Below are 26,555 nucleotides of genomic sequence, written 5' to 3' on the forward strand. Positions count from 1 at the left end.
ATTACAAAGTTTCCAAAATTTTTATGGCACCGAGAGTCGCCGAGGAATGACGTCAGGACGCATCACATTGAATGATGACGCCGTTTGATCATTACAAAAAATCTGCCGTTAAAAGATATCTGAGAATTGGGTCAGCAAACTAACACAGCACCAAGCCTCATTTTATGAATGTAACTACCGCGCTTTTGACGATATAACTTTTACAAAGACGCGCCCTGAATCTGGGATAACCTGCTCCGACGAGGAGAGAGATGTCCGGTGTTTCCAGCATCTGCAGACCGGAGCCGCAGCCGTGAGACCGGTCCGTCCGTCTGTCCGCCTCCCTCCGCTGGGTTAGCCAGAATAACCTGAACGCAACTGTACCCCCGGCCGGGCTGGGGCTGAGTGTTAGCCGGGGGAAGGAGAGGCACCGACAGACAGCAGCAGACACAGCCCGAAGGCTGCTCTGCCGAGACCCAGGAAATTATCCCTCGCCTCCTCGTCTCGACAGCCTGGTAGCAGCACAGTGCACATTTCAGTAGTTCCAGTAAGTTTACCGCCAGACGTGATCGATAATGATGACTGGCCCGGCTAACACTGGCTAGTTGGCCCACCTCACATTCATGCTAGATGCCGCTGGGCCAAGTTAGACGTCCATGTGTGTCAATTTAATGCTCTAACATTATTTAAATAATAACGAATTAGCTAGCTCACACCTCCAAATTGTGGTGCCCTTATCTGTTACTGCAAATGATCTCATCGTGGCAGTACAGCACAGCAGACTGCATACAGTTTGTTATGATTATTGATTTAACTACAATCTGTTACACAGACTTGTACACTGGTGTGTTTGAAGTGATCATTTCAACCTTTGTTGTAACACGTGTGTGATCATGACCGACGCAGTAGTAAAGGGTTAACTGGGTAATAACCATTAACGCAAAGACCTCAACACAAACTGAAAATACATTTGTTGTTGCCACCAGTCAAGGTGTGACATTTGTAAATATTATCTTCATGGGGTAATTTAGATAATTATCCTAGTATGAATTAAAATATTTTGGTGTTGTAATAGTGTGGTCTCTACTAACATTTCCAGAATAACCTGCTTGAAGAGTACCTTGGCCCAGGTTTCCTTTTGTGGTAATTTTTGAATCAAAAAACATCTATGTATGCCCTGAATCAAGTGAAATAACGAGGGTCTAACTAGATTTAGGCAGGGGGCACTTCGGGTTTGTTTAGTCCATACAATTCCCAAAACCCAAGGTGACATCTCATAAAAGCTTGTTCTGTCAGACAGTCTAAAACCCAAACGTATCATCAATTTTGATGATATAACAGTGCTATAAAGCAGAAGAAGAGCAAAGAAAAGCAGGTCATTATTACATCTGATCGCTGGTGTTAGATGACACAAAAGATTAATCAATTATTAAAGTATTTGAATAAGCATGTCAGCTGACCAATTAATTGTATTGCTTGAACACTAATGTTAATTTATTACATATTTTGCATTCGTTTGTCATATCTTGCCGTGCATATTGATGCTAGAAATAAAATCCCAGCATTATCTTGATCTTAATCTCAACTATGTTACCCATTAACCTGTATACTCAGCTCAGTGTAAACTTGAATTTATCAAAGATTTTGGTCGAACTTATTTGGTGAACACAATCTGTTTACTTGCCCACATGAATAATGCCGTTAGTCGTCATGCTGAATGAAGTGCACCATGATATTTTCTCCTCATGGTCACTTCGTCAGCTACATAAACACCGTGCTTTACACACATTGTTATTATGACAGTTTAACTGTGAAACATCATCATTTTGTAGACTCAAGAAACAGTTTGTTGTGTTTTTGATTTATTCAGTATATCTTTAAAATGTGCAGTTTTTATTGAATTCCTGAAATAATGGCATGCATATGTATCGTTGTCTTACTATATTATGGTTATATGTAGGACCGCAACTTACAGCAGTTTCCACTTGTGATAAATCTGTTATTCAGTTATTTTTTAAAGCATTTGTTTGGTGTCATAAATGTTAAAACATTAGCAGCTTAAAATTGATTCCTTTGTCTTAGTAAAAATATTCTGTTTCTATCGATAGGCTGCAGTTGTGATGCTGTTTTTTACACAACTTTTAACACTGAAGAAGATGTTCAAGGCAAATTATCAATGGCTATCTATGAAAGAAGTGTCAATATATTATATATAATTGACTCTTTTTGTGACAAATTACATGTATGACATGCATATTTGTTTTGTTTCCTCTCACAGAAATAAATAATTCAATGACTCTAGCATGTGAGCACAACCTCCCGAGACATGTGAGCCTAAACGCAGCCTCAGCATCAGATCTTTACTCTGAGTAGAAGTAAACAGAGCTTGGTTTGACAATGTCGAGCCGCCGGAAATCGACCACACCTTGCATGGTGCTGCCCTCCGATGTGGTGGAGCAGGAAGAGGTTGAGGAGAAACCCGAAAGGACAAAGGAGGAAGAGGCAGAGGAGGAGGAGGGGAAAGTGAAGGAAGGATCAGAGGAGGGGCCAAGTGCAGAAGAGCTGGGTCAGGCTGTAGTTGTTGTCCCCACTCCACCAGACACAGGTACTGTAAGATTCTTTTTGACTGACCCATGTGTAGATGACAACAGCACTTAATAAGCTCAAATATACACCAGTGTGCACACAAAGGCACTGTAAATGTGAATAACATGGGAAATATCTGTCACAATGAATGTTGTATCATTTTTATTATTATTATAGATGAGCCAAGTGTCTCTGCTGTAGAGGACAGTGAAGTCCTTGATCCCTCACTGAAGCGCAGCACTACAAACCCTCCTGAAGATCCGATCAGCGACCAGCCAACCCAGGAACAACAGTGCAATGTGCCCGAGGAGGGAGGAGCAGACCCTGCGTCGGTCGCTGCCATCTCTCTCAGTAAGACACCCATCATGAGGATGAAGACCAAATCAGAACCCAAGAGGATCGCTGTGTCCCTGAAATCTCCTGATGAGACCATGGACGGTTTTGGAGGAGGTGGCGAGGGAGAGGTGGGAGGAGAGCAGGAGCCCATCGAAGCTCCTCTGGGGCCAATGACTCCCGTCGAGATGCTTCTGCATGACTCCATGAAGCTCGGAGGAGGCGGCTTACTTATCAGCCCGCACTCAGAGCAGCCAAGGAAATCATCCATCTTAAACCCCACAGTTCTCCCTGCTGGCCTTGCACAGGTAGAGGGTTTTGACTCTACAAGGGTTTAGTAAACTTATTTCAGCAGCATGGCTGTAAGAATACTCCATTTACCCCATCTGTGAAAAATGTATACATGTTTTCAGACTCAACAGCAGTCTGCACTAAAAGCTGCTGGTAGGTTTTGGATAATGGGTGGTTGTAATGCTAAATATCCTCAACAGGGAATTAGATGTTAACTTCAGCTACAGAAGGCAGCTCTGCAGCCAATAGATATCCATTGTCTTCTTCAGAGACACTTCGGCAGGACAGCAGCTTGCCAAACAGGGCGTGAGCAGCGTTGCACTTTTGCCACTGTGTAGCAGATATTTCTCATCTAACCTCCTTGTCTCTCTTTGTTCCAGGTGCTGTCAGCTTTCCAGGCCCAGCAGAGTGCAGCAGCAGCTCAGCCGCAGCTACTGATTCCCCTCAGCAGCATCCCCTCCTACAGTGCAGCTATGGATACCAACCCTCTGCTGGGCAGCACATACAAGAAGTTTCCTTACCCCTCCATGGCCGAGATCAGCAGCCTGGCAGCACAGACACAGTTCACAGAGGAGCAGATAAAGGTAGACTAAAGTGTCGGTCAGATAACATCTTCTGATAAATGATGTCGTGTTTTCACCCCTGTCTGTCTCTTTGTTATAAGATATCTCAAAAAGCTACAAGTAGAGACTCCTTACTCCTTATTAAAAAAACACCTAAATTCTAATATTTAAAGTATGAAATATACTAAATATAATATATGAATATTTTGTAAATGTCCTCGATCTCCACCCAGGTGTGGTTCTCAGCTCAGCGGCTGAAGCACGGTGTCAGCTGGACTCCTGAGGAAGTGGAGGAGGCCAGGAGGAAACAGTTTAACGGCACGGTGCACACAGTGCCCCAGACCATCACTGTCATACCTGCTCACCAGCTCTCAGCTGCTGCCAACGGTCTGCAGTCCATTCTTCAGACCTGCCAGATAGTGGGCCAGCCTGGCCTGGTGTTCACACAGGTAGGTAAGGAAAGAAAGCATGCCATGTCTAACAAGACTCAGCTTTGATCTGCTTTGCCTTGAACCCAGCCACTATAATACTGGTAAGACTGTGACACGCTCGTGGTGTGTGCTTTAGTTTGATTACAACTTTGTTGTAGTTGGTCTTATTTGACTTGACTGAACTAAAGTAAGCTTGGCTTTAATTTAAGTGACTTGTATCCAGACAGCTTGATTTGACTTGAAACACATTGACTTTGATTGTATTTAACAAGTTTTAATTGAACATGAAAATGAATATATTTGCCCCATTAGACCTTCATCTACAGCAGTTTCAAAACTACCAATGATTTATTGTTTTATCTGTCTAGCATTTTGTGGTCTCTCTCTAGTTTACTTGTAATGATTGTGCTATAGGGTATACTGTGTATAGTTATCTAAATAACAAAAACTTCACTATAATCAGGGTAATTTCAGGTGATTATCAGGTAATTTGCTATATGCTGATATTCACTATGTGTTAATCCTCCCTTTTTTTGTGAATTGTTACACTGCTGTGATTTGTTGTGTTTTTAGTCTGTGGTCAGACTCATATTTGACAAATTAGAGGAAGGAGGAAATGCAGCCTCGCCAAAAAAACCAAAGGTTCAGTGACCTGAACCAGTTTTAGGGACCTTTTTGTGTTACAAATAGTTAAAGTCACTCAAACAACAAATACATCTCAGTCTGATTATATGTGTCATCCTCACATTCTTTGTGTAATTTTTTGACTCTGTGTAGGTCGGTCCAGGGGGGAACCTTCCAGTTACCAGTCCCATCACCCTGACAGTGGCAGGGCTGCCCAGCCAGTCCCAGAGCTCCAGCAGAGTTTCCTGCCAGCCCACCCCAACAAACAGTGAGCTGAAACGGGCTACCACTGTCCAGCCTCCCTCTCTTTCTCCACAGGTGGAGACAACACTTAAAACTGGCTTTCAGACTAATACTTGTTTGGTCTTGTGATCTCATTGCTGTCAAGGAACAAGTAACACTTCTTTAATAAATAACTTTCTCCTTCTCTCTCTAAGGAGAACTCGGCTCTCAGCGCTGACACATTCAGTATGCGCCCTAAGAAGTCCAAAGAGCAGCTGGCAGAGCTGAAGGCCAGCTACCTGAAAAACCACTTTGTCACTGATGCTGAAATCGCCCGGCTGATGAAGCTCACCAACCTGACAAAGGGAGAGATCAAGAAATGGTTCAGTGACACCCGGTACAACCAGCGCAACTCCAAGAACAGCCACGTAATTGTTTTCCATGATGCAGGGGGTCGAGGAGTTGGCAGCTGTAGTAGCAGTACTAGCACCACCATTGTTATTGACTCGAGTGATGAGAACCCCACGTCTCCCCATCCTCCCTGCACACCTCCTGTCAAGGAGAAGGAGACACGGCCCAAAACATGGAACCCATTCCCAGACTTTACCCTGCAGAAGTTTAAGGAGAAGACACCAGAGCAGCTGGTGGTGCTGGAGGAGAGTTTTGAGAAGAGCAGCACCCCATCAGATGAAGAGCTGAGCCGCCTGAGGACAGAGACTAAACTGACAAGGAGGGAGATTGATGCCTGGTTCACTGAAAGACGAAAAATGCCATCTGTCAGTACCTCCTCCCCGGATTCTTCAGAGGGAGGGAAGATGGAGACAGATGGAGGAAAGGCAGGAGAAAGAGGAGGGACAGGAGGAGCAACCTCTTCTTCTCCTTCTGCCTCCTCGTCCCGTAAGGGTAGTCAAACTCCTCCTGGAGGTCGTAGTAAGCAGCTGACAACCCCCACCAGCAGTAGCAAGAAAGACATAAAAGATAAAAGTAAAAAGTCTCCGGAGCAGCTCCACATTCTGAAAGTTGCCTTTGTGCGGACCCAGTGGCCCACACCAGAGGAATACGACCAGCTGGCAGAAGAGAGCGGCCTTCCTCGGTCCTACATTGTCAGCTGGTTTGGGGATTCTCGTTATTCCTGGAAGAACGGAAACCTGAAATGGTTCTTTCAGTACCAAAGTGGCAACGTCGAGGGGGCGAACGTCGGAGGGGGCAGTAAAATGGGAAGCAGCAGCAGCGGTCGAAAAAGACGTGGCCGAAATCGTGGTTGGGGTCGGTCCCGAACCAGGAAGCAACCAAGACGGTCTGCCTCTTGCAGTACAGATATCAAAAAATCTCCCCCGGCAAAGAAATTCAAGAGTGGGAGGGAGATCCTGAAGGAGTACTATCTGAAGCACCGCTTCCTCAATGAGCAAGACCTGGATGAGCTTGTCACCAAAACCAACATGAGCTATGAACAGGTAATGAAAATATGTTTTATGTTACTCTGTTATAATAATCTTCTGACCTGTGTACCAGGGCCCCTTCTCCCACACGCGTCTTGATGCCGAGGTGATTGTAAAAGCCTTCTGATGGACATTCTTAATCTTTAGAGGTGTTTCCCAAAAGCTGTAATGTAAGTCTTTTGTCATGACTGTCATGATTGTTCAGTGATGCTTAGATGCAAAATGAGTGATGATGTTTAAATTACACACAACACAGCAGCCAAATCAAGTGTTCACTTTCTTAAACTGACTTAGGTCCGGTCATAAAGTCAATAAGGGCAACAAGTTGAAAACTGAATTATTCTAAATATAAAGCACAGTTTACTGGCAGTTGAATATGCCACGTTACTTTTAAGTGTGTTCATCATTATTTCCATCGTCAAGGTAGTGTTAGTCAACAGGAGAAGCTCTTAATGCACATGCAGTCGCATTAAGTGCCGCTGTGGGAAATGAGTGTGAAAGTTTAAGTGTTTGTGGCAACACTGTTCGAGAACATTTTTAACTTCTTAAATTGATTAGCCATGATTTTAGAAATACTGAGTCACGAGTCCTCATGATCATGAGTCCCTTTGCAGTGCTCCAACCACTATCATGACATGTTTGTATTTTGTATTTTTATTTATTTAATCAATTTTAATATGTATAGTATCTAAACTGCTGGGCAGGGCGATCCCCGGGACTGGGTCCTCTCTGGGTGGAGTTTGCATGTTCTCCTCTGGGGACTCAGGCTTCCTTCCACAATCCAAAGCCAAGCACATTAGGTTAATTGGTGACTCTACATTGCCCATAGGTGTGAGTGTCAGCCCTGTGATAGACTGGCGACTTGTCTAGGGTGTAACCCCCCTCACCCAATGTCTGCTTGGATTGACTCCAGCCCCCCTGTGACCCAGTTCGGATAAGCGGTATAGATAATGATAATAGATAATAGATAATTGCTCCTGTGTCAAAGAAGAATGTAGACTTGTCTTCAGGTCATTAAAACTGACAAAGTCCCAGGAATATCACAGATGACAAGACCTTTGTATCCTCAATAACAGCGACAGCCCTGCAGTCACCACACAGTTAACATGTTTCTCTATCTTTGAAAAGGTGAGGGAGTGGTTTGCCGAAGTCCAGCGGCGCTTGGACGCGGGGTTAGATCCCTTCCAGGAGGCCGCTGCAGGGAGAGGGGATGGAGATCAAGGAGGAGAGGAGGAGGGAGAGGAGGCGCACGGAGAGGCGTCGACAGCCACCGAGGACCAGACCGGCGCTGGGGTGGGAGATGAAGAGGATGATGAAGAAGATGAGGAGGATGATGCCGATGATACAGATGACAGTGAGGTTTGGGAGCCATCACGTAGTGTCAGGAAATCCTTGTCAGTCTCTGAAGACTAATGATTGTGGAAAGCATGGTGAAACATTACAGAACGTTTCAAGAGAAATACCAGGATGATCATTGCTGGAGGACAGTTAGCTGAACCAAGTCTTTCTGCCACCGATTTGCTTGTCTACACAATTACAACATTAATGAACTGTTTTTTCAAACTATTTCTGAATCATGTCTACATGAGACGAACAGATGGACTGTTAACTTTAGCTCACTCTCTCAGTACTTATCTTATTAGCTGTAAGTAATGTGTCACAGTTTAGACAGTAATCATGGTTAAGTGGGAGTTTGTAGCAAACCCTACAAATCATCAGTGACAAAGCTCAGAAAACAGTAGTTACACAATATTTTGGTCAAAAAGAAGAATACTATGAAGTGAAGTCTTCAAGCTGAGCTGAAAATGGTAACTGTTGAGATGAAACATTGTGATGCCTAAGAAGATGGTATATCCAGGCACGTCTGTACGTCATTCTTTCGAAGCAATCGATGAATACAACTGTTGTAAATGAGAGATTTTAGGAGGAACTGACAGTTTTAATGTCCACCATGCTCCTTGTTAAATTTGCACTCCTTGCTTTCTTAAATCAAGCCATTAAGGGAGATTTATTTACACATTTATGCTGCATTTCCTTGAGCAGGAGTTTGTTATGCTGTTGTGAGCACAGGCCTAGAGTCAAACTTCAGTCTCCAGTGTTATGAATGTGTCACCCCTGGTCCCAAACTAACCCAAGCTAACTGCATACACAGAACAATGACTTACCTGTTGCGTCTACAAAGGTGCTTAAAAAAAACTTACCACCGCTAGATGTCACTGCGGAGCAGAGTCCCCAATGAAACTAGCATACATCCATGGGTGGAACTGGTTGATTTTACATGTTACAGTATCTCGTGTGAAGATAACGGCATAGACCAGGTTGTGTGAGCTGACATGGAGTGATAATGACATTGAAAATCAGGTATTTTATCTTCTGTGATAAAGGCCTAGCGTGATAGGGGAGAAGTACCTTAAAGCTGAATGAATGCCAATGCCATGATGCTCTCAAAGAACACAGGATGTCTACTCAAGTCTTCCCTTTATAGTGGCTCATTGTTCATTAATATTATTAGTACTATAGATTTTTAACTGAGCACCTATAGATCTGATGGAAAAATTCCACAGTATGTGTTTAATATGCACTGCTAATAATGTTTTTAAACAAATTTTTCATCTTTTTGATAGAACTCATCCTGTGCTATTAAAAACTTTTTAAATGGGTTTATGTAGATTCAGACAGTGTGAGGCTTTTGTGCCAAAGTTGAATGTGTTGTCTCGTAAGCAGTGAGCTACAATTTGAAGCAGTGGGACAGTTTGTGACATTAATCACAGCCACTGTGAGGAAGACATCGGATTAATAACAGAAACAGAAAGATTTCGCTGCAGCGTTTTGCTTAGAGTCTGCCCACGATGGGCGTCTGATGGATTGAATGGATGGACTGAGTTTTGACCATGGGATTGCAGTTTTCCCCAAACCATGTAAACATAAGCACCAGCTGCAGCTCCAGTGTGAATTTAAAGTAAATCAGTCCACAAGTTATCACCTTAACAAGACTGCTATCACCACCAAATCACCGACACCTTGCCTTTAGGTTTGGACTCATGTCAAAATCAAGGCCTATAAATCATTTTGGGTCCTGACCTGTACTTTAAGAAACACTGTTTAACAGTATTTCTACTAATAATTTGACTCCAGTCTGCACTGAAGAGAAAAATGTGAAGCACCTAAACTAAACTTTTTAAAAAATGCACTTTGTCCACTTGTGTTCATAGTGGACTAAATCCTGATTAGGCACCTTAATCTCTTATTATACCATGAAATGGCTCTGAGAGACCAAATCTGTTTTGTATGAATAAGAACTGAACCAGTATTTTGCCTTTTTTATCCTAAGTGTGTTTTCAAGGGGAGGAATATTACCAATTTATCCACTTTTCTAATAATATGTGTTGTTTCATACGTGGATGTTTATGTGGCTCAGAAAACTAGTAGAACAATCACCTACCGCTTTTGTTCACTAAATTGCACAATTTGAGCCCAGTTTTTAATTATTTCTCCTTTTAAAAATGCGCATGTGTTATATTTGTTGTTATGTTTTGTACTGTTGCTTTAAATCATGAGAAGTCTCTCCTTCTGTGCCCCCACATGCCCCCACGTCTCGTCCAGTCCACTTTTGTAAAATAAATGCCTAAATTTCATGATGTGCACTTCCTAAGACATGTTTCTGCAAATGTTAGCAGTGTCCTGTTGGTTCCCCCTCTCATTAAATTGTCTACAACACAGGCAGACAGGCTAACAGGGCTATAGAGACATCCTCAAAAGACTTAAACCATTCAGAAAATTTAAAAAAAAAAGACTTTCATGGAAACTTAACTTTCTCTCGTGGAGGGAATTGTGATGCCTGAAGAAACAGCACAGCATTCCCTCTGTGGTGGGAAGTCTACCAAATAACGCTCCCCTTTCACACTTTCTTCTTCATGCTTTACTGCATTAAGACGACAGGACAATAGACTGAAAACTGTCTTGAATACAGTTCTTCACTGACAGGGGAGAGATTCTGATGAAGCTTTGCAGATAAACCTATGTGCCTACATGGCTCGTATACTTGTTTGAACAGAATTTCAGCCACTCTCAACAAAAGATGAGAGAGTTTGTGAGTGCTTTGGAAAATCAGAAATTGTTGGGTGATTGTTAAGGGAGACTTGTTCAAACTAAGGTGTGATGCATGACCAAGCTCTGCTTTCTGCTGACGCTAAAAGATGCCTAGATAATCTGAAGTTGACATTGCAAACTTCTGTTGTAAGTCCTTAAACAAATACCTTGGTGTTCCGAATTTTATTGTATTTTGTTACCAAGCACTTGTCACCCTGCACATGGGCACCTTCAGCTACACAAAATGCATTTTAATGAGTATCTTTGAAACCAATGTTGGCTAGCTAAACTAGCTAGTTTATGGCAGCTGAGGGAGAGCGAAAACCATTGTGTCATAATGTGACCATTGCCTGGACATGAAAAATAACATTCAGAATATCGAGGTACCTTTTGTCTAATACTGCATGCAATAACCAAGTCGAACAACTGCTCATTTTGTACATAGAGTATTTTGGGTTGGTATACTTGGCACAGTAGAAGCCTAATCTGGGATTACATTGTTGTTTTAAATCTTTATTAATACCAGTTACTTTTCAATACCAAGTTGGCTGCCACCATGGACCTGTTTCTTTCTTGGTTTTCAAACTTTTTCAATCATTGAATCTAGAACCATTTATTTAAGTCTTGTCACTGTTAGCTTGGCCAGGATTGCTTTGATTAGCTAGATCCGTTTTGAGCAACAGTTTAAGTCATTTGCTTGGACCACAGTTGTGGTCATTCTTTGGCAGCCATTTTTTGCCAGTTTGTAACGATTTGAATTCTGGTACTTCAAGTGCTGATTTCTACACATGCTCCAAAAAGGATGTCCACAATTAGCTTGTTTTAGTCCACAGGTCAGGCTTAATCCTGTGTCCAGGTATCCAACCCCCAGTCTTTTACAGTGTGCTCTTTCTTTACTATAGCCAGTCTGTTTTGAATGGTTTTATATGTTTCTATCTATGAAAACTGTGTCATTACAACTCTGTACATCAGTGGATTGCTTGTTAACAATACCGACTCATACAATACGTACAGCAGAGTAGTGTTTTTAAATAGAATGTTTTAGAGTTCAGCCAGTGTTGCCTGAGTGGCTTTTTGGTACCTTGGTTGCAAAAATATAGAATCAGAACTCAACAGAAAAGACATGCACCTAGTTAAAGGAATTGCTAAGACTACATTTCTGGTGGTGCCTGGGAAGTTTTGTTTTTTTTTTGCTTGCTAATAATGTATCAAAATGCAAAGCTTCACACGTCAACTGTTTTATAAAGATACAATAAATATAACAGAAAAGTGAAATGTTATGAACAACACTTCAAGTTGCTTAGAGAGTCAGTCCATTGACTTTGCACATGAAGTTCAGTCTACTTATCATGAGGAGTACTACGCAGCCTTTGTATTTTGTCGTCTGTGGCTCTGGAGGAGCTTTCCATAGTTACAAAAAACAAAAAACATAGTGATGTCATTAGGGTCATCTCAGATTTCTCGAGACTACAAATTATAAATTGGAGGTGTGGGGTTTCAAAAAAGTGGGAATGTAGAAGGTGGGGAGAGTCTAATGAAAGACAAAATCTGTTGCATTGTGGGAAATGTGGTATCCAGTGTTTTTGGAGCTTTTGGTGCATAGAAGATATGAAGGCAGGATATCTCGGCCCCTGCTGCACAGATTTTGACCTTTCTTTTTGAAATCGGTTCTGCTGAAGTACCCTAACTTTATGGAAGCAGCAGCACCTCTTTAATGATTTTAAATTCATTTTGTGACAGTAAGAAAACATTATCTCCATATCAGGTGACTGATAAGAGTAGAGGTAGAAATACATTACTACAGTGTAACCTGTGTTCAGTAAATCATGTTTTCAGATATTTTCCCCAGGTCTTCTGAGGTGCTGTCTCTTCTCTGAGTTGTGGTTTTATATCTATCACTCATCATGTATCCCAGTTAATCTTGTGCAGTAGAGCTACAAGCTAACATTGTGATCAGAGTAGTTTACCTGCTGTCCTATTATGCTCATATGTCATATCTGTATCCTTCGCTATACTTCTGCTATAGTCCTCACTTGTTTTCTGTATTTAGACAAGTAGTTGGTTGAATGTTTCTTACAGCTATCAGAGATTCAAATGTTTTCACTATATAGCAGCCGGCTTTTTAGTAAAAAATACATTTTGTCAGAACTGTAATATACTGTACGTATAAATGGAGATTTTTTTAAAATTCATTTACAGTGGAATTTTCACCTTCTGGTTATTCTGATCTGATTTTTATCTGCTGACAGTTTTTACCCTAAAACATTGCTTCTGATGTTTTGCTTTTAGCCGCAAACTGCACAGTTTTCTCTTTGTTCCTGCTTCAATACAGCTCATATTTCCAGATCTGTCTACAGAGTGATATCAGACTCCTGTATTCAGTAACAGTTGGTTCCGTAGACACAGATACTGTGGAAAAAATACAATGATCTAACTGTATTACTCTACCTTAATAAATTGTTTGCTACTTTAAAGACAACAGATATTTGCTGTGCCCTTTTAAAATGTTGTCACCCCAAACTGTAACTGACAGACCCAGTTTTTTTGTTTTTTTTTAATAAGCTGTGATTTCAGTCCTGTAAAAGTCCACCATGAACTACACCTTGCCCAGTACACCTGATCAATGACTCACAGGGATTCTGGGAATGAAACTGACTTACTTGAGTTTAGACTTTTTGCAGGCAAAGAGGATGTTTCTGTCTACAAAGTTCATGACCAAACTCCTCAACTAGTTAAACTTGGTCTTATTCTGTGTCTACGGAAGTGACATTTTCATATATTTCTACACTCTGACTGTACATCTGAAAAATGAGAGTATCTGTCATAAAGTCTGATTAAACACAGTATGTATGTGCTATCGCCTCTGCAGGCTTGCTTTAGAGAGCTAAAAAAAAATTATTTGTGGCCCCTGCAATCATCAACTTGAAGCCACCAGCTGTGAGGCAAACAATTTGTGCAATGTTAATTTAAAATCACGGCTGTTATTGAGGCTCTGGCTTGATTTTTAGCCTGATTTAGAAAAGATTTATATTTTATACTTGTTTGAGGACAAACCCCAATAAATTTTGATCAAAAGATGTGTACTTGTGCACAGTATTTTATGTCTTTTTCTTTGAATAATTGTGATATGAATCAGTCAGGACTAAGTGTAGTTGCAGTGTGGAAAGTACTGCATAGTGTCCTATTAAAACCCTGTAAGTCAGTCACCATTTGTTACCTCTGAGGTTGTGGTGAGAGTCTTCACAACACCATTCCCCACTGATTAATTTATCATCACTGTTAATTGTATGAATATCGTTTTAACTAAAACATCAGTTGTTGACAATGCACCAAAGTTAGTATTAAAAGGAGTCTTCAGCCCCTCCACTAATGGAGGGGTTGCTCTCAAAGTGGCAGGGTAAATACTTCAATGGGCCATTTTATAATAATAATAAACTTTATTTATAGAGAACTTTTCATACAAGAGATGTAGTGCAAAGTGCTTTACATTAAAAAAAAATTTTTTTCATTGAATCTCTAGCAGCAACAATAAGACAAAACAAAACAATCGAAGGAATTCAAGATGCCAGTACACATCATAAAGTTAGTCTTTATGCAGATGATTTATTGCTATACTTACAAAACCCTACAACATCACTACATGAAACATTTAACATCATCAACAAATTCTCCTCAATATCAAAATACACAATAAATTGGAAGAAATCAATCATACTACCACTGTCAAAAGATGCTTGGGATTCTGCAAATCAAGATCCCCATCTTCCACTTCACATTGGCAACATTATATACCTAGCCATTAATATTTCCCCCAGGCTGTCAGAGCTGCACAACCTCAATTACACCTCTCTGCTTCACAAAATTGAAGATGACTATAAACCCTGGATCAAGCTCCCACTCATTGAGCATGTTGCTACTGTAAAAATGAAAACTCTACCTCAGATCAACTATCTTTTCTCAATGACTCCCACCAAACCCTACTGAAAAATGGTTCCAAAAACTTGACTCCCTAACCACTCAATTCTACTGGAAAAACAAAAAACCTAGAATTTCACTCTGAACTCTGCAAAATAGTAAATCAAACGGCGGCTTAGAAACACCAAACTTTCTCCACTACTTCCTGTCAAACCAACTACAATATCTATTCAAATGGACTCGAAATCACAATTTCAACTGCTCATGGCTGGACATAGAACAAAATGTATGCTAAAATATTTCAATCACAGACCTCCCCTTCCTACCACAATCAGGCAAAAAAAAAACCCACAACTTTAAGAGTATCACAGTTTCCTCAACTCTGACAGCCCGGTGGAAAACCAACAAAATCACAGAATCATCACTAGCAACTTGTAGATATACCCCAATTTGACACAACACAAATTTCCAGCTGCAAAACACCCCTATCTTCTTTCCATCATGGCAACAAAAGGGAATCATTCATCTCCATCACCTGTTCCAAAATAATCACTTCTTGACGTTCGTGGCTCTGATCCAGATGTACGGGATTGGGAGAGACCAGTTCCTCCACTACCAACAACTAAGACCCATAATAAAATCCAAGATTACAAAACAGACGATAACGAACAACAAATTACAACCCTCCGATCTAAGTAATGAGATCATGAAAATCAAAAACCCAAGGAAAATAATGTCCAAACTCTATAAAATCATATCTATGTTAACAACTACAGTCACACTCCCATCTGAAAAATAGGAAAAGGACCTGGTTCTCTCTCTCAACCCTGACTTCTGGATCCAAATCAATAGAAATATATTATCGATGACAACTAATACAAATTTACAGTATAAAACCATACACAGAACTCACCTCACACAAGGAAAAATGTTTAAAATGGGACTGACCAGCTCAAACCCCTGCTCACAATGCACTCTGGGTAGCACAGATGATTATTTGCATGCCTCATGGTTCTGCACACCAGTTCATCTTTACAGCAGTAAAAACAAAACTACCCAGCATCCTGGGTTGCAGGATGGTGGGTATCACCAGCACTCTGCTTGCTAGGGGACACAGCAGGCACTCCCATGCCAAACAGATATAAAAACCCATTACTCATTTCTCTCGCCATTGCTAAGAAAATAATCTTTCTGAACTGGAAAACAAAAACATTCTGTCAAATTGCCCACTGGATCAATCTACTCAAAGAATACATCTCAATAAAAAGAAATTACAGCACACAAAGAAAACAACATATCAGCCTACAGTGAAACCTGGACTACATTCATAAACCACTTGTACCCAAAACAAAGACCAAAGCCACGTACATGACCACAGATTGCCACCATGACAACCATCCTCCGCATTGCGGCACAATGCATCAGTTTAACTACTACATACTTTCCTCTTACTTATTCTACCTTCTCTCCATCCAACTGCATATTAAACCACCTACATATCCACTACTGTTTACTACTTTTTTTTTTATGAGTTTATTCATGCATTTATCTATTTTTTTTTCTGAGACTCAGTTCACCATTCTCTTTTTTTGGCCTCCTCTTTCTCTCCTCTCTCCTGTTTAATATATATTTGTATTACTACTGCTGTTGCTCTTGTTACTGAAATGTCATAAAATAAGACTCACTCTCAATCTGTTGCTACTGCCAATTCTACCTTCTTCACTATTACTGCGATATACTTATGGATATATGATTATGATATAATATTACTACACACATTAATCCATTGGTTTATCTACCTGTGTGCACAAAAATATAATGTTTTTAATAAAATTGTTTTTTGCCAGTAAGGGGAACAGATTTGCATATGAAAATGTTTATGAACATTTACAGACTTACTTTGTAGGGAGAGCGATGTACCTTGGCAGATGCAAATATTAGTCTGGATGTACTTTAACCAATGAAGTAATACCCTGTCTCTGAGTGGCAGACAAGAATTATGACACAGTTTGGGAACGATGTTTTTTCATGTAGGATCAGTGAGTATAAATACAGCTGTGGCTTGGAGAGAGCATCATATTGAAATCAGCGTGGAGAGAAAAAAAGGCGGACAAGGTGAGTGAGGTTAGTTCAACTGAAACTGTTAACTTGTTAAAGTATGTTATAGTCCTCATAAGCTGTTTTCTTTTTTCATGTTACACGTAAGTAGCAACATTTGTGCAAATTAAAAGAGATTGAAAATGTTATTACTGACCTCAATTCATTTGTCTATGTTCATTTGTGTGAACTTTTAACTTGTCTGCTGTCAGCTGATGTTGCTCTTCTCTTACACAGTAAAGATGCTGTGGACTCTGTTGCTCAGCTCTCTGATTAGTAAGTAGCTCACTTTAAAACGCTCATGCATGTTAGTTCATGATCAAAACACAAGACAATAATAGTTCATTGTGTTTTGTCAGACTCCCCAAGGGAGCACAAATTATTTGTTTATAAAGAGGATTTCACTTCAGCATTGACTAAGTACAGAAGGATGAGTGTTCTGCGCTTACTGCTGTGTTAACAAGCAATAATATAGCTGCCTGTAACTTTGACATGACGTGAAAAAGAATTGAAATGGGAATAGAAATCCTAATATAATCTGCTGTTTCTCATTTCACAGCAGGCACACACTTAAACGACACAGGTAGGACTGAATGCATTCTTTACAGGAATTAGTGTAATTTCTCTCAAGCCATGTCAAAAAAGTACAGTAATATTTCTGTGATAGATATTTAAGACCTGTTTTCATGCACAGTTGTCTGCAACAACACCGCAAGCGAGGTGCTGAACGGGACGACCTCTCAGTCATCAAACTACACAAACGGCATTGTCCCATACAGCTCTGACAGAGCTATTGATGGGAATAAATCATTATGTGCTCACTCCTCGAATGACCTGAACAGCCAGTGGTGGAGAATTGACCTGCTGGGTGTCTACAATATTTCCTGTATCGCTATCTACAACGTGAAACAGGACAATACTATCATGAACGGTGCTGTGATCCACATTGGGAGCTCTCGGGGGAAGAACGGCACAGACAACCCCATGTAATGCCTTTGTGTTGCATTGAATTGCTTTATTTCTCATTTTCAGGCTTTGGCATGTTTATTATTCTCTGGTCGTAATAGCCATTTCTAACTTGCAGCTCCAGTGACCACAGCTAGGTACACCTCTGTGGCTTGATACTACAGAGTTACAGTTAAAGATACATTTCACAGCATCAATCCCCAAAAGTATTGCTGATAAAGTAGTGCTGAAACCAACTGTATCCTTTTGAGCAGTCTGTGTAGCTGGTGCTTCAGTCAACAACATAATGCTAATGTAGGAAAAAGCTAAAATAAGTTCTTTGTCAGATTTACTGTAAAATATTGTCAGAAAACCTTAAATATTTTGCTCACAGACTGCAGGCAGCATAGTGTTCTTCATGGCCCACACAGATAATGGTACACCTGATGGGTTTACTCTCTGGGTGGGGACTGGTCCTGTGTCATTGCGCTGATAGCAACTGTGTGTTGGAGGCCAAGCCACCTGTAGAAACAATCAGAGATTTCATCTCAGAGTCACAAACATCACTCTTCCAGCCCTCACTGTGTCTCTGTCTCTAACTGCATGTTGATCTTTTTCTCTCCTCCAGTTACAAATATATCACCAACTTCAGTCTTTCAGAATACAATTGCTTTGATTTTCCTGGAGACGTGCTGGGGCGCTACATCACTGTGTCCTTGCCACAGAAAAAACATTTAATCCTGTGTGAGGTGAAGATCTGGGGCAGTTTAATAGGTACAACACATGTTCTCATCCACGAAGCTGTTTTAGTGCAGACCAGTATTATGTGGACAAATAGTCTATTCATACAGGAACAGGAGGCAAATTAATAAACAAACAAACAGATTTTAGTGCGACAAGATCACATATTAAGAAAACAGCAAATCAGTCAAGTTAGTCCCATTGTTCTGGATCATTTTTCAACAAATGATGGCCACAGGGCTCATGTATTGTATTGCGATGTGTGTATGTATGTGACATCCCCAGTTTCACACCATGGAAGAGATTAATAGAAAAACGTTTGAAATTTGTTATCGTTTGTAATCCACAAACACCAAGTGATTCTACAAGGAAACTGACTTGTGCAGATGTAGACCAATGGGTATGAGGACCCATGTTGGGCCCTCCTGTTTTTCTCTCAGGTGGTCTCATACCCTCTTATTCTCCATTTCGCCTTTCGATTTATATTCTGAAAGTGTTTGAGATCTTCTGACAGTTACACAGTTTTAAAATCTTTGTGTGTTTCCCCTAACTCTGCCCAAAATGTACTCACAAATTTTCACATAATGTTTTTCCTTTTTTCCCTAGAATCACCTTTTATACTGATTGAAAAGAATATGACATGGGAAGATGCTCTGTACCACTGCAGGGACCATTATTCAGACCTGGCTTCCATCCTTAGTCCAGAGGACCAGGCCTGGGCTGAGCTGGAGGCCAGAAACGCAACCACTCCCTATGTGTGGCTGGGCCTTCACTACACCTGCACCCTGGGGTTCTGGTTCTGGGTTGAAGATTGTGCCTTTGGATACAAGCACTGGGCTCCAGATGTAGAAAAAGAAGAGTGTGACATGAGTGTGGCCATGAAAACAAAAGAGGAACATTTCTGGTACAGGAAGTCTGACAACCACACGTTTAATTTCATCTGTAGAAAGTAAGAGAATTGAAGCTTCTGTTCTGCTCATCCATTAATTTGGACGCGTGGCAGTGATGGCATTGCTGTATTGTGACAATTTGTCCTCTGATATGTGTCTCAGGTGATGGGTCTTGAAATGTAAACACTACTTATAAAAAAAGATAGTTTACTGTTTTAATAACTTCAAATATTTGTTTAATGAGTTTAACTCTGTATCTTAGGTTATGCATGCATGTAAGTCATGATGATGTAATATAATGATTACACAACAGCAAAGTATTTGTTGCTGTTATGGAAGACGTTTGCTATTTTGAAATGTAATCACTGATGTAAGACCATTAAGGTTTTTTATCCTCTTCTTGAAAATGAATCCTCTGCGTCTGAACAGTTTGGCCATATGTTGTTGATTAATTCTGATATGATGAAATATACTCATATGCTCAATAATGTTTGTGATGTGTCTCACATTTACAGAAATGGAAAAATGCATATTACATACATTTCATGTGACCACATTTATTGTGTATACCTTTGCTGATACACTCATTTACAGCCTTCGTGACGTATTTTTGTTTAAATTGCAGTTTCTGTATATTTTATTTCCTCTGAATGGATAAATAATACATTGCCTATAAGTAAGCACTGCTTATATTCTGGTGTGGGTTCACATGGGCACTGTCTTTCATATGCTTTATGTTTTTGTGATGTCAGTATCGAGTTAAATAAAGGTTGACATATTTGAATATTCTGTTTGTATATTTTTTACATCGAGCGGAACCTTTGTGCCCGGAACTATAGTCACTGGATGTTGTGTTTTGCGTGCAGTTTAGAGACGAGCCGCGGTTGCCTGTTTGTAGTTGGTGTGCTTTTGACATTTTTTATGGATTCATGGTACTCCTCGGGTCCGGATGGAGATCTTCGGAAGCACGTTTGACGACTCTGTGTTTTCAGAGGCGAGAGACCGAGTGTGTGTGTCCCTGTCGTCCTACAGCGCCAAACTGTGCGAACCGGAGGTGAGAGGCTCAGGACGCTGGGCGCAGACATGACGGGAAAACTGAGCGAGTGGAAGTAGTGGCCCGCTAATGTTAACACAGCGACGAGGCTCAGACACATCGGAATCATGTCTGAAGAAGTTTTCCGCAAAGAACAATGTAATTTAAAAAAAAAGAAGAAAATTTAAGTTATAAATAAATAATAATAAACGCCAGTAAAAGCAGCTAAAGAACCAGCTGAATAAAAAATGCATGTTCCCATGTATTCCTATCGAGGTGCACTTCATATGTTGGCCACTTTCTTTTTGAGTGACTGACCTTAAATGTGTGATCAGGTTAAATTAGCTGTAGTCTATTTTTAATGGTATTTTCTGAGTATGTGAAGTTTGTTGTTGTTGTTGTTGTTTTTTGTTTTGTTTTGTTTTTTTGATTCAGTGAAATCTTAGACGCAACGGCAAGATAAGCCATTTGGATCATTGTATTGTTCTTGCCCATACTGAATATGTCATTACAATATTCACATTGTAGGTTGGAAAAAGTATGTGAACACCTATTCCAGTAACACTAACAAAGGGTAATTTGACTCATGTCAATGAAACCACATTGGAGGTGTGGGTTAGAGCTACCTTGACTAATAAGGGACCTGGTCAGAGCCTAGTGTACACCTTGATCAAGTACTGTCATCGTGTGAAACTGAGGATGTCACTGAAAACTGAAAACTGAAAAAGGGATCGTGCATTGTGCCAGCTGTCAGTCGGTTTCAGCCCCTTATCTGTTTGCTTCTTTGTTTTTCTGTCTGTTGTCAAAGGAACAGATTTGAAGTAGTGACTGAAACACAGTCCGTTAAGACTATGTGTTGACCAGCCATCACTTCCAAGCCATTTCTAAGCGAATATCCTGACTTTAAACTCCCGCCGTCAGCCATGTGACTTCAGCTATATTTACCCAGAGAGAAAGCGACAGAATACGTTTCTCATTTTGCCTCTAACACGGCGCACACCCTCCATCTGTGAAGGTAACAGGCCTTTATTTCAGGTAGGCTTGTATTAGAGGGAGATCTGTATTTGTTCAGTATTTTATCAGCTCCCATTTCATGACCAATTAATGCAGAAAACCAGGTAATTATAAAGGCTTCACAGACGTCTTCATGCCACTGTATGTGGCCCTTCATCTCCTACACTGTGTAAAAGTCAAGAAAGGTCTTCACCAGTCAGTGAGGAGCAGACTTCAATTGATCAATTAAGTGCTTGATAAAAGTTGTTGTCATCTTTTCTCTTCTTGTTTCTCCCTGCAGTGGTTTTGTGAGAGTGTTGCCCTGGACACAGACGATTCTTTGGAGAAGCAGAAGGTTTATAAGTTTAGAGGTGATTTGGCTGTGAGACAGGGGAACTATCAAGTAAGTAAACAGTCAGTCTACTCAAACTTCAAATACCAGTGTGGCTCTCTAGTATTTGAACGAAACTACCTGTAAAGTTGGTGGCAAGTTACAGGAGAAGGAACGGAGGCTCAGAGTTCGCTCTCTTTGAAATCTTTAATTTCATTACTCAGCTTGTTAAAACTCCTGTCATGAGCCAGTATCAGCACTGTAACACTGTGAACCACTGGCTCAACTCGACTTGACTCTACTCGCCTTTTTTGGTTTTCCATCCGATGAAAGTTGTGGATGGTACCTGTCACCTGGGAGGTTGTTTGGTATCACATCCACGAGGCTTCATGCGTGCTGAGGCAATACCCAAAGGTGACGTGAAAACACTGAGGTGCACTGATTGGTCAGAGAGTATCATCACAACTGCGTCATCATTTTACGAGACAGAATCATTGTGGCATGTTCAGGATGTCATTATTTTTTGTTTCTTACCATCGCCTGCCATGTTTTAGTATAAAATATTTATTATAATTGGCACTGTGTCTCTCAGAGACATGTTAGAAAGAGACAGCGCAGGAAGCCCTCTGAAGACACATTTTGCCTACATCACATTAAAAATCAAACCAGATTAAGTTGTTATAATGTAAAATATTAAATATAGTTGTAACCTGCCATATTTTAAAGGTCCCACATTGTAGAAAGATTTCTGTGTCTTATTTTGATTATGAAGCAGCTCTAGGTCCTAAATAAATATTGTGAAAGTATCAAAACACTCAATCCATAGAGAAATGCACACAGCGCATATTCAGAAACTTTGCCTTAAAGCGTCAGGACTCCTGTAATTTTGTGATGGTCCAAACTGTGGCAGCCCTTCTAGTCTTCGATCAGCCTAAAAGGGCACATTTCACTCCTGTACTCCTTGACCTCCACTGGCTACTTATGACCAAGTTGGTAATTCTTGCCTTCAGAGTGACTGCTGGGTCTTGTCCTCTCATCTGTGGTTTTTTACCGATGGTGGAACAAGCTACCAAATGCTTTCAGAGCAGGGGTTTCCCTCTCTGTCTTCTAGACCCTCTTGAGGACTCATGTCTTCCAAGAGCACCTCCTCTCCTAGCACCTCTAACACCCTAACATGCCTAACTAGTGCTTACTATGCACTTTTCGGTGCATTTCTTTACTTGATCTCCTTGCACTTATTGAACAGATATAGTACTTAGTACCACACTGAGGTTTTAGTCATGTCCCTCATTTGCAAGTTGCTTTGGATAAAAGTGTTTTCTCTGCCAAATAAGGAAATGTCAATTTAAATAATGCCTCGTCTTTACAGACCAGTGGCTAATGTTGGTTTCTTCTGAAATATTGCATCCAGCTCATTTAAGTGCTAACTGACCATTTACACCTGCATTTCCATAGGCTACAATCTGTTTCCCGCATCACCCATCACACAGTCAGCCAATCAGAGGAGAGGCTCAGCGACTGTCCCAAAATGTCCTGCTCCTGCTTTAGCTCCAAAGAGAAGCATGAGAGAGGAGATGTGGTTTTTGGTACTTAAAACCACAAATATATCAACAAATCTATCTTCTGAGGGATATCAAACTTCAAACAAAACACCAGAGAAGCGTACGACATGGGACCTTTAACAACACACTCTGAGTTCATGCTATGTAATTGTACAAACACACACTTGACTATCTGAAAATAAAGTGGTTAATTTTTCAGTGCGTTAACGATAATAGTACCAACATGAGCTGCTGGAGGCTTAAGGCAAATAAAACACTGGGTTTGACTTGGCTCATAATTGTTGCCACTTGTTGCTAAACTCCTGTCTTTGCTCTTGTTCTCATCGCTTTTCATTGTCCACTTTGAGGTGTTTTTTAAAAAAAAAAAAAAAAACCTTGTTGTGTTTCTGGTCACGTGGTGGGATGGGTACAGAAAGCCTTGGAAGCGTACAGCTGCTGCCTGGAGTGGATCGCTGAGAACAACTTGACCATCAGAAGAGATGTGCTGGAGGGAATGGCCCGATGCTGCACCAAACTGGGACAGAGGGACAGGGCACTGGAGTTGGTTGACCTACTGGTAATTCTTCTGTGAGCTTTCCATGTGAGGTTGTCCATGCTAGAACAATACCACATACTGGTGACCACAACCTGCTGTTGTGGTGAAATCCTTTATATATCACTTGGTGTAAAGAAAAAACAAATCCAACCGAAATACATAGATTCCTGTTTCTCTCATTTAAATAATGTTTTTGTTTGCTCTTAGTGTCATGATGGAGTATTAGTCTACATACCACTGGTATATGAAAGTACAGTTCTGGTACCAGCCACCTTGCATACAATGGACACAAAGCTTGAGCCCACCTAATCTGCAATCATTAAATCCAAAAACAATATTTTCACCACTTCAGATATTTTGTCTGATGCGGGAAGTGATTGTATTTAGAGTAGGTGTATAATTAAGAAATTATATCTTAATTATAGACAAACCTTACACACCAGGTATAGAATAGTTATGAAAAAATGTACCAGTTGGTTTCATTGATCTTTTGTTAGATATTTGTTTTTTACTGATAGTGTAATGTGAAAGTCGACCAAAGCTCAAAGCTTCCCCGAGAAAGCCTTTATTTTCTCATTTATAAATAGAGTTGGAGTGTTTACTGTTGATGCTTTTATATGCCCCAAGAAGCTCCAGTGACAAAAGTCAGATGTCAAACAGGAATCTTTTTAATAAACAAATTGAGAGTCCACATTTGCTTATTGTCAGTTTCCTGGTTGAAATTGATCACCAGTAAAGCTCGGTACTGCAGCTTGTTTGGGCAGTTGTCTCCTGAATCCTGGATTTTAGCTTCCTACCAGCACATGAACTCACCTCCCCTGAAGACTGAAGAGAAATAATAAAACTTTGATGAATCTAAAGTTGAGTCAATACTGTCTTTGATAGTTAACCCATCTGAAGGAGCCTGTTTCACTTCACAGCCGACTAAGAAAGCAGCAAGAACTCAGCAGTGAAAGCTGGGGCCTAGAAAATGGTCCACCTTCCGTATAATTCATATCATCATCTCTCTCTAGAGCAAAGAAGCCTCCAACACCTGTCACCTGACCAGTATCCTGCTGCTGAAGGTCAGCATTAACCAGTACACTCACTCTGATACAAACACACAAACATTTTGTTCATTCATCATCATCCTTCATTATGTCACTGACATGAAGACTTTTATTAAAGGTCAGCATCTACCAGCAGTTTGGAGCCGTGAGATCAACCATGTCATCTCTGCAGCAGCTGTGTAGCCTGCTGCCCTTCAACCCCTGGCACTGGTTCAACCTGGGCCAGACGTGTCTGCAGCTGCTGGAGAACAGAACCTCAAGTAGGCTTGGCTTCATTCACTGTCTCATTTAACTCCCATATAATCTGTTAAAAGGTGAGTTGTTGATCAATGCTTTTGTTTTTAAATTGCAGAGGTGAATCGACACTTGCTCTTTGTTGACCTGGCAAACACGTAGATGAAACACAATAATGATTTGCCCTCATGCTGTGATCTGCTTTGTCGTGTTTACCTTTACTAGGATCCTGTTCCTCGAAGAGCTGTGAAGCAGCCGAAGGGCAGATCGACGGAGAGGCCGAGGAGCGACAGGAGGAGGCAGCTGAGCTCGATGAGGACAGAGTCCGACTGGAAGCTTGCACTTGCTTCGTCAGGACGAGGTACAGCACGTGACTGTAATCAGTACTGTGTCATATGCTCAAATCCACACAAACTATTAACCATTTTCCAGTAGAAGTGGTAGAAATATGTAATAGTTAAAAAACACCGGAAGGGGCAGCTGGGCCAGATGTTTTTTCTAATGTAATAAAACATCAATTCAGTGACAGGGTTTTCTGTCATTCCGATACAGATTTGCTCCACGAAGAGCTTAAATGCAAGTCGTGGCATCTTAATGTCTCCCTGATACTTTTATCTCCCTCAGACTCCTGTTGAGGATCCTTCGGCAGCAGCAGTCCTCCTTCGTGCTGCGGCGCAGTGAAAGCACCCTGCAGGCGACAGATGAGGCGATACAGCGCCTAAATCCCACAGAATCAACGCTGCAGACTCTCACTGAGGTGGGCACACACTCCTCATTATGGGAACACATGCTGTGTCAGGACCTGAATTTCAGGCGGTGCAGTGTTAGTCTAGGTGAGGGGCTGAGTTTAAGTTTTTACACAGTTGACTTTCTCTCTCTTTGGTCTCCCAGGTGATGTCAGAGGACCTAATCCCAGAGAAGATGAGGGAGGACTACCAGGACGGGGAGAGTCTGACCAGTGTGTGTGTGCAGAGCTTCAGAGAGCGCTGGTGGAACAAGATCTTACTGACAGAAGTGTTAGAGACTGATGGAGGTCAGTGTCAGACAGAGACGGACACCAAGTCCTGATGCTGAATGTCTACGGAGAAGGTGGCAGACAGGAGGGGACTGAAGAACATGCTGAAGATCCAACTCCAAAGACAGAGGTGCACATTATGTCTGCTGGGCCTTACTGATGTCAAAATAAGTCCCATACATCTGGAGGTCAGAGGTTAACTTTTAATGCTGAAAATCTCACAAATACCACAAAACGCACAATATTTCAAAAGTACAAATCACAGTGTTCAAATGTAACTGAATTTTTGAGTTTGAGAGTTAATGTAGTCACAGTTAATCCCTCAGTATCAAACAGCGCGGACGTACACAGACCCACGATTGTTTCATCCACTTCCTCGCGTGTGTGAAATGTCACATTCACACAACAGTGATTCTGAAATTGTAAAACAAAGTGAGATGCTCTGGTCTTTTGAATGTTCCGCCTGAAACGTAATTTATGCCTTAATGTGCCCATAAAACAATAAAAAGCTGTTTTTAGGCCTGTGTTGTTTTTTTTGCAGCTGTGTGTTACATGGATAATAAAAGTCCCAACACACCCACAGTTTGCATAGTTTTCACTTCACTGCCTGATCACACCTCCCCTCTCAGGCCTGTGGAGTTTTGCTGTGTGGAATTTG

At 41.0% G+C, this 26,555-nt stretch overlaps 3 protein-coding genes across 5 annotated transcripts; all 3 read left to right on the top strand.

Moving 5' to 3' along the window:
- Position 1: 1 nt before the first annotated feature.
- Positions 2–13,645, top strand: LOC139613822 (zinc fingers and homeoboxes protein 1-like). Its single transcript, XM_071470744.1, has 8 exons — positions 2–526; positions 2,258–2,584; positions 2,743–3,206; positions 3,570–3,773; positions 3,986–4,201; positions 4,961–5,125; positions 5,245–6,483; positions 7,597–13,645. Exons 2-8 carry the CDS (start codon positions 2,377–2,379, stop codon positions 7,879–7,881), a joined length of 2,781 nt encoding a protein of 926 aa, XP_071326845.1. The 5' UTR covers positions 2–526; positions 2,258–2,376; the 3' UTR covers positions 7,882–13,645.
- A 1,848-nt stretch (positions 13,646–15,493) lies between these two features.
- On the top strand, positions 15,494–19,929 carry LOC139613823 (fucolectin-1-like). 2 transcript variants are annotated; one of them, XM_071470745.1, is made up of 5 exons: positions 15,494–16,845; positions 17,129–17,152; positions 17,264–17,555; positions 18,143–18,288; positions 18,862–19,929. In XM_071470745.1, exons 1-5 carry the CDS (start codon positions 16,785–16,787, stop codon positions 19,206–19,208), a joined length of 870 nt encoding a protein of 289 aa, XP_071326846.1. In that variant the 5' UTR covers positions 15,494–16,784; the 3' UTR covers positions 19,209–19,929. The 2 variants fall into 2 exon arrangements, with proteins under 2 accessions (XP_071326846.1, XP_071326848.1); XM_071470747.1 differs by having other exon boundaries at positions 18,167–18,288.
- Positions 19,930–19,989: 60 nt separating this feature from the next.
- cunh8orf76 (chromosome unknown C8orf76 homolog) lies at positions 19,990–26,415 on the top strand. Of its 2 annotated transcripts, XM_071470064.1 has the most exons (8): positions 19,990–20,199; positions 21,473–21,574; positions 23,477–23,620; positions 24,613–24,663; positions 24,767–24,908; positions 25,108–25,243; positions 25,507–25,639; positions 25,774–26,415. In XM_071470064.1, the coding sequence occupies exons 1-8, from the start codon at positions 20,095–20,097 to the stop codon at positions 25,948–25,950; spliced, it is 990 nt and encodes a 329-aa protein (XP_071326165.1). In that variant the 5' UTR covers positions 19,990–20,094; the 3' UTR covers positions 25,951–26,415. The 2 variants fall into 2 exon arrangements, with proteins under 2 accessions (XP_071326165.1, XP_071326166.1); XM_071470065.1 differs by lacking the exon at positions 19,990–20,199 and having other exon boundaries at positions 21,478–21,574; positions 23,460–23,620.
- The last annotated feature ends 140 nt before the right edge of the window (positions 26,416–26,555 follow it).

This window comes from Trachinotus anak, unplaced genomic scaffold (genome assembly GCF_046630095.1).
Source record: "Trachinotus anak isolate AG129_WGS33_773 ecotype Australia unplaced genomic scaffold, CSIRO_AGI_Tana_v1 ptg000032l, whole genome shotgun sequence".
Lineage (NCBI taxonomy): Eukaryota > Metazoa > Chordata > Actinopteri > Carangiformes > Carangidae > Trachinotus > Trachinotus anak.

What these genes read in the sequence shown, in the direction of transcription:
- cunh8orf76 (XM_071470064.1), top strand. Translation starts at nt 20,095, where the DNA reads ATGGAGATCTTCGGAAGCACGTTTGACGACTCTGTGTTTTCAGAGGCG. An exon ending in CCAAACTGTGCGAACCGGAG is followed by an intron (nt 20,200 to 21,472) that starts GTGAGAGGCTCA and finishes TTCTCCCTGCAG; the next exon opens with TGGTTTTGTGAGAGTGTTGC. An exon ending in ACTTGCTTCGTCAGGACGAG is followed by an intron (nt 25,244 to 25,506) that starts GTACAGCACGTG and finishes TATCTCCCTCAG; the next exon opens with ACTCCTGTTGAGGATCCTTC.
- LOC139613823 (XM_071470745.1), top strand. Translation starts at nt 16,785, where the DNA reads ATGTTGCTCTTCTCTTACACAGTAAAGATGCTGTGGACTCTGTTGCTC. An exon ending in CACACACTTAAACGACACAG is followed by an intron (nt 17,153 to 17,263) that starts GTAGGACTGAAT and finishes TTTCATGCACAG; the next exon opens with TTGTCTGCAACAACACCGCA. An exon ending in AACGGCACAGACAACCCCAT is followed by an intron (nt 17,556 to 18,142) that starts GTAATGCCTTTG and finishes TCTCTCCTCCAG; the next exon opens with TTACAAATATATCACCAACT.
- LOC139613822 (XM_071470744.1), top strand. Translation starts at nt 2,377, where the DNA reads ATGTCGAGCCGCCGGAAATCGACCACACCTTGCATGGTGCTGCCCTCC. An exon ending in TCACAGAGGAGCAGATAAAG is followed by an intron (nt 3,774 to 3,985) that starts GTAGACTAAAGT and finishes ATCTCCACCCAG; the next exon opens with GTGTGGTTCTCAGCTCAGCG. An exon ending in CTGGCCTGGTGTTCACACAG is followed by an intron (nt 4,202 to 4,960) that starts GTAGGTAAGGAA and finishes GACTCTGTGTAG; the next exon opens with GTCGGTCCAGGGGGGAACCT.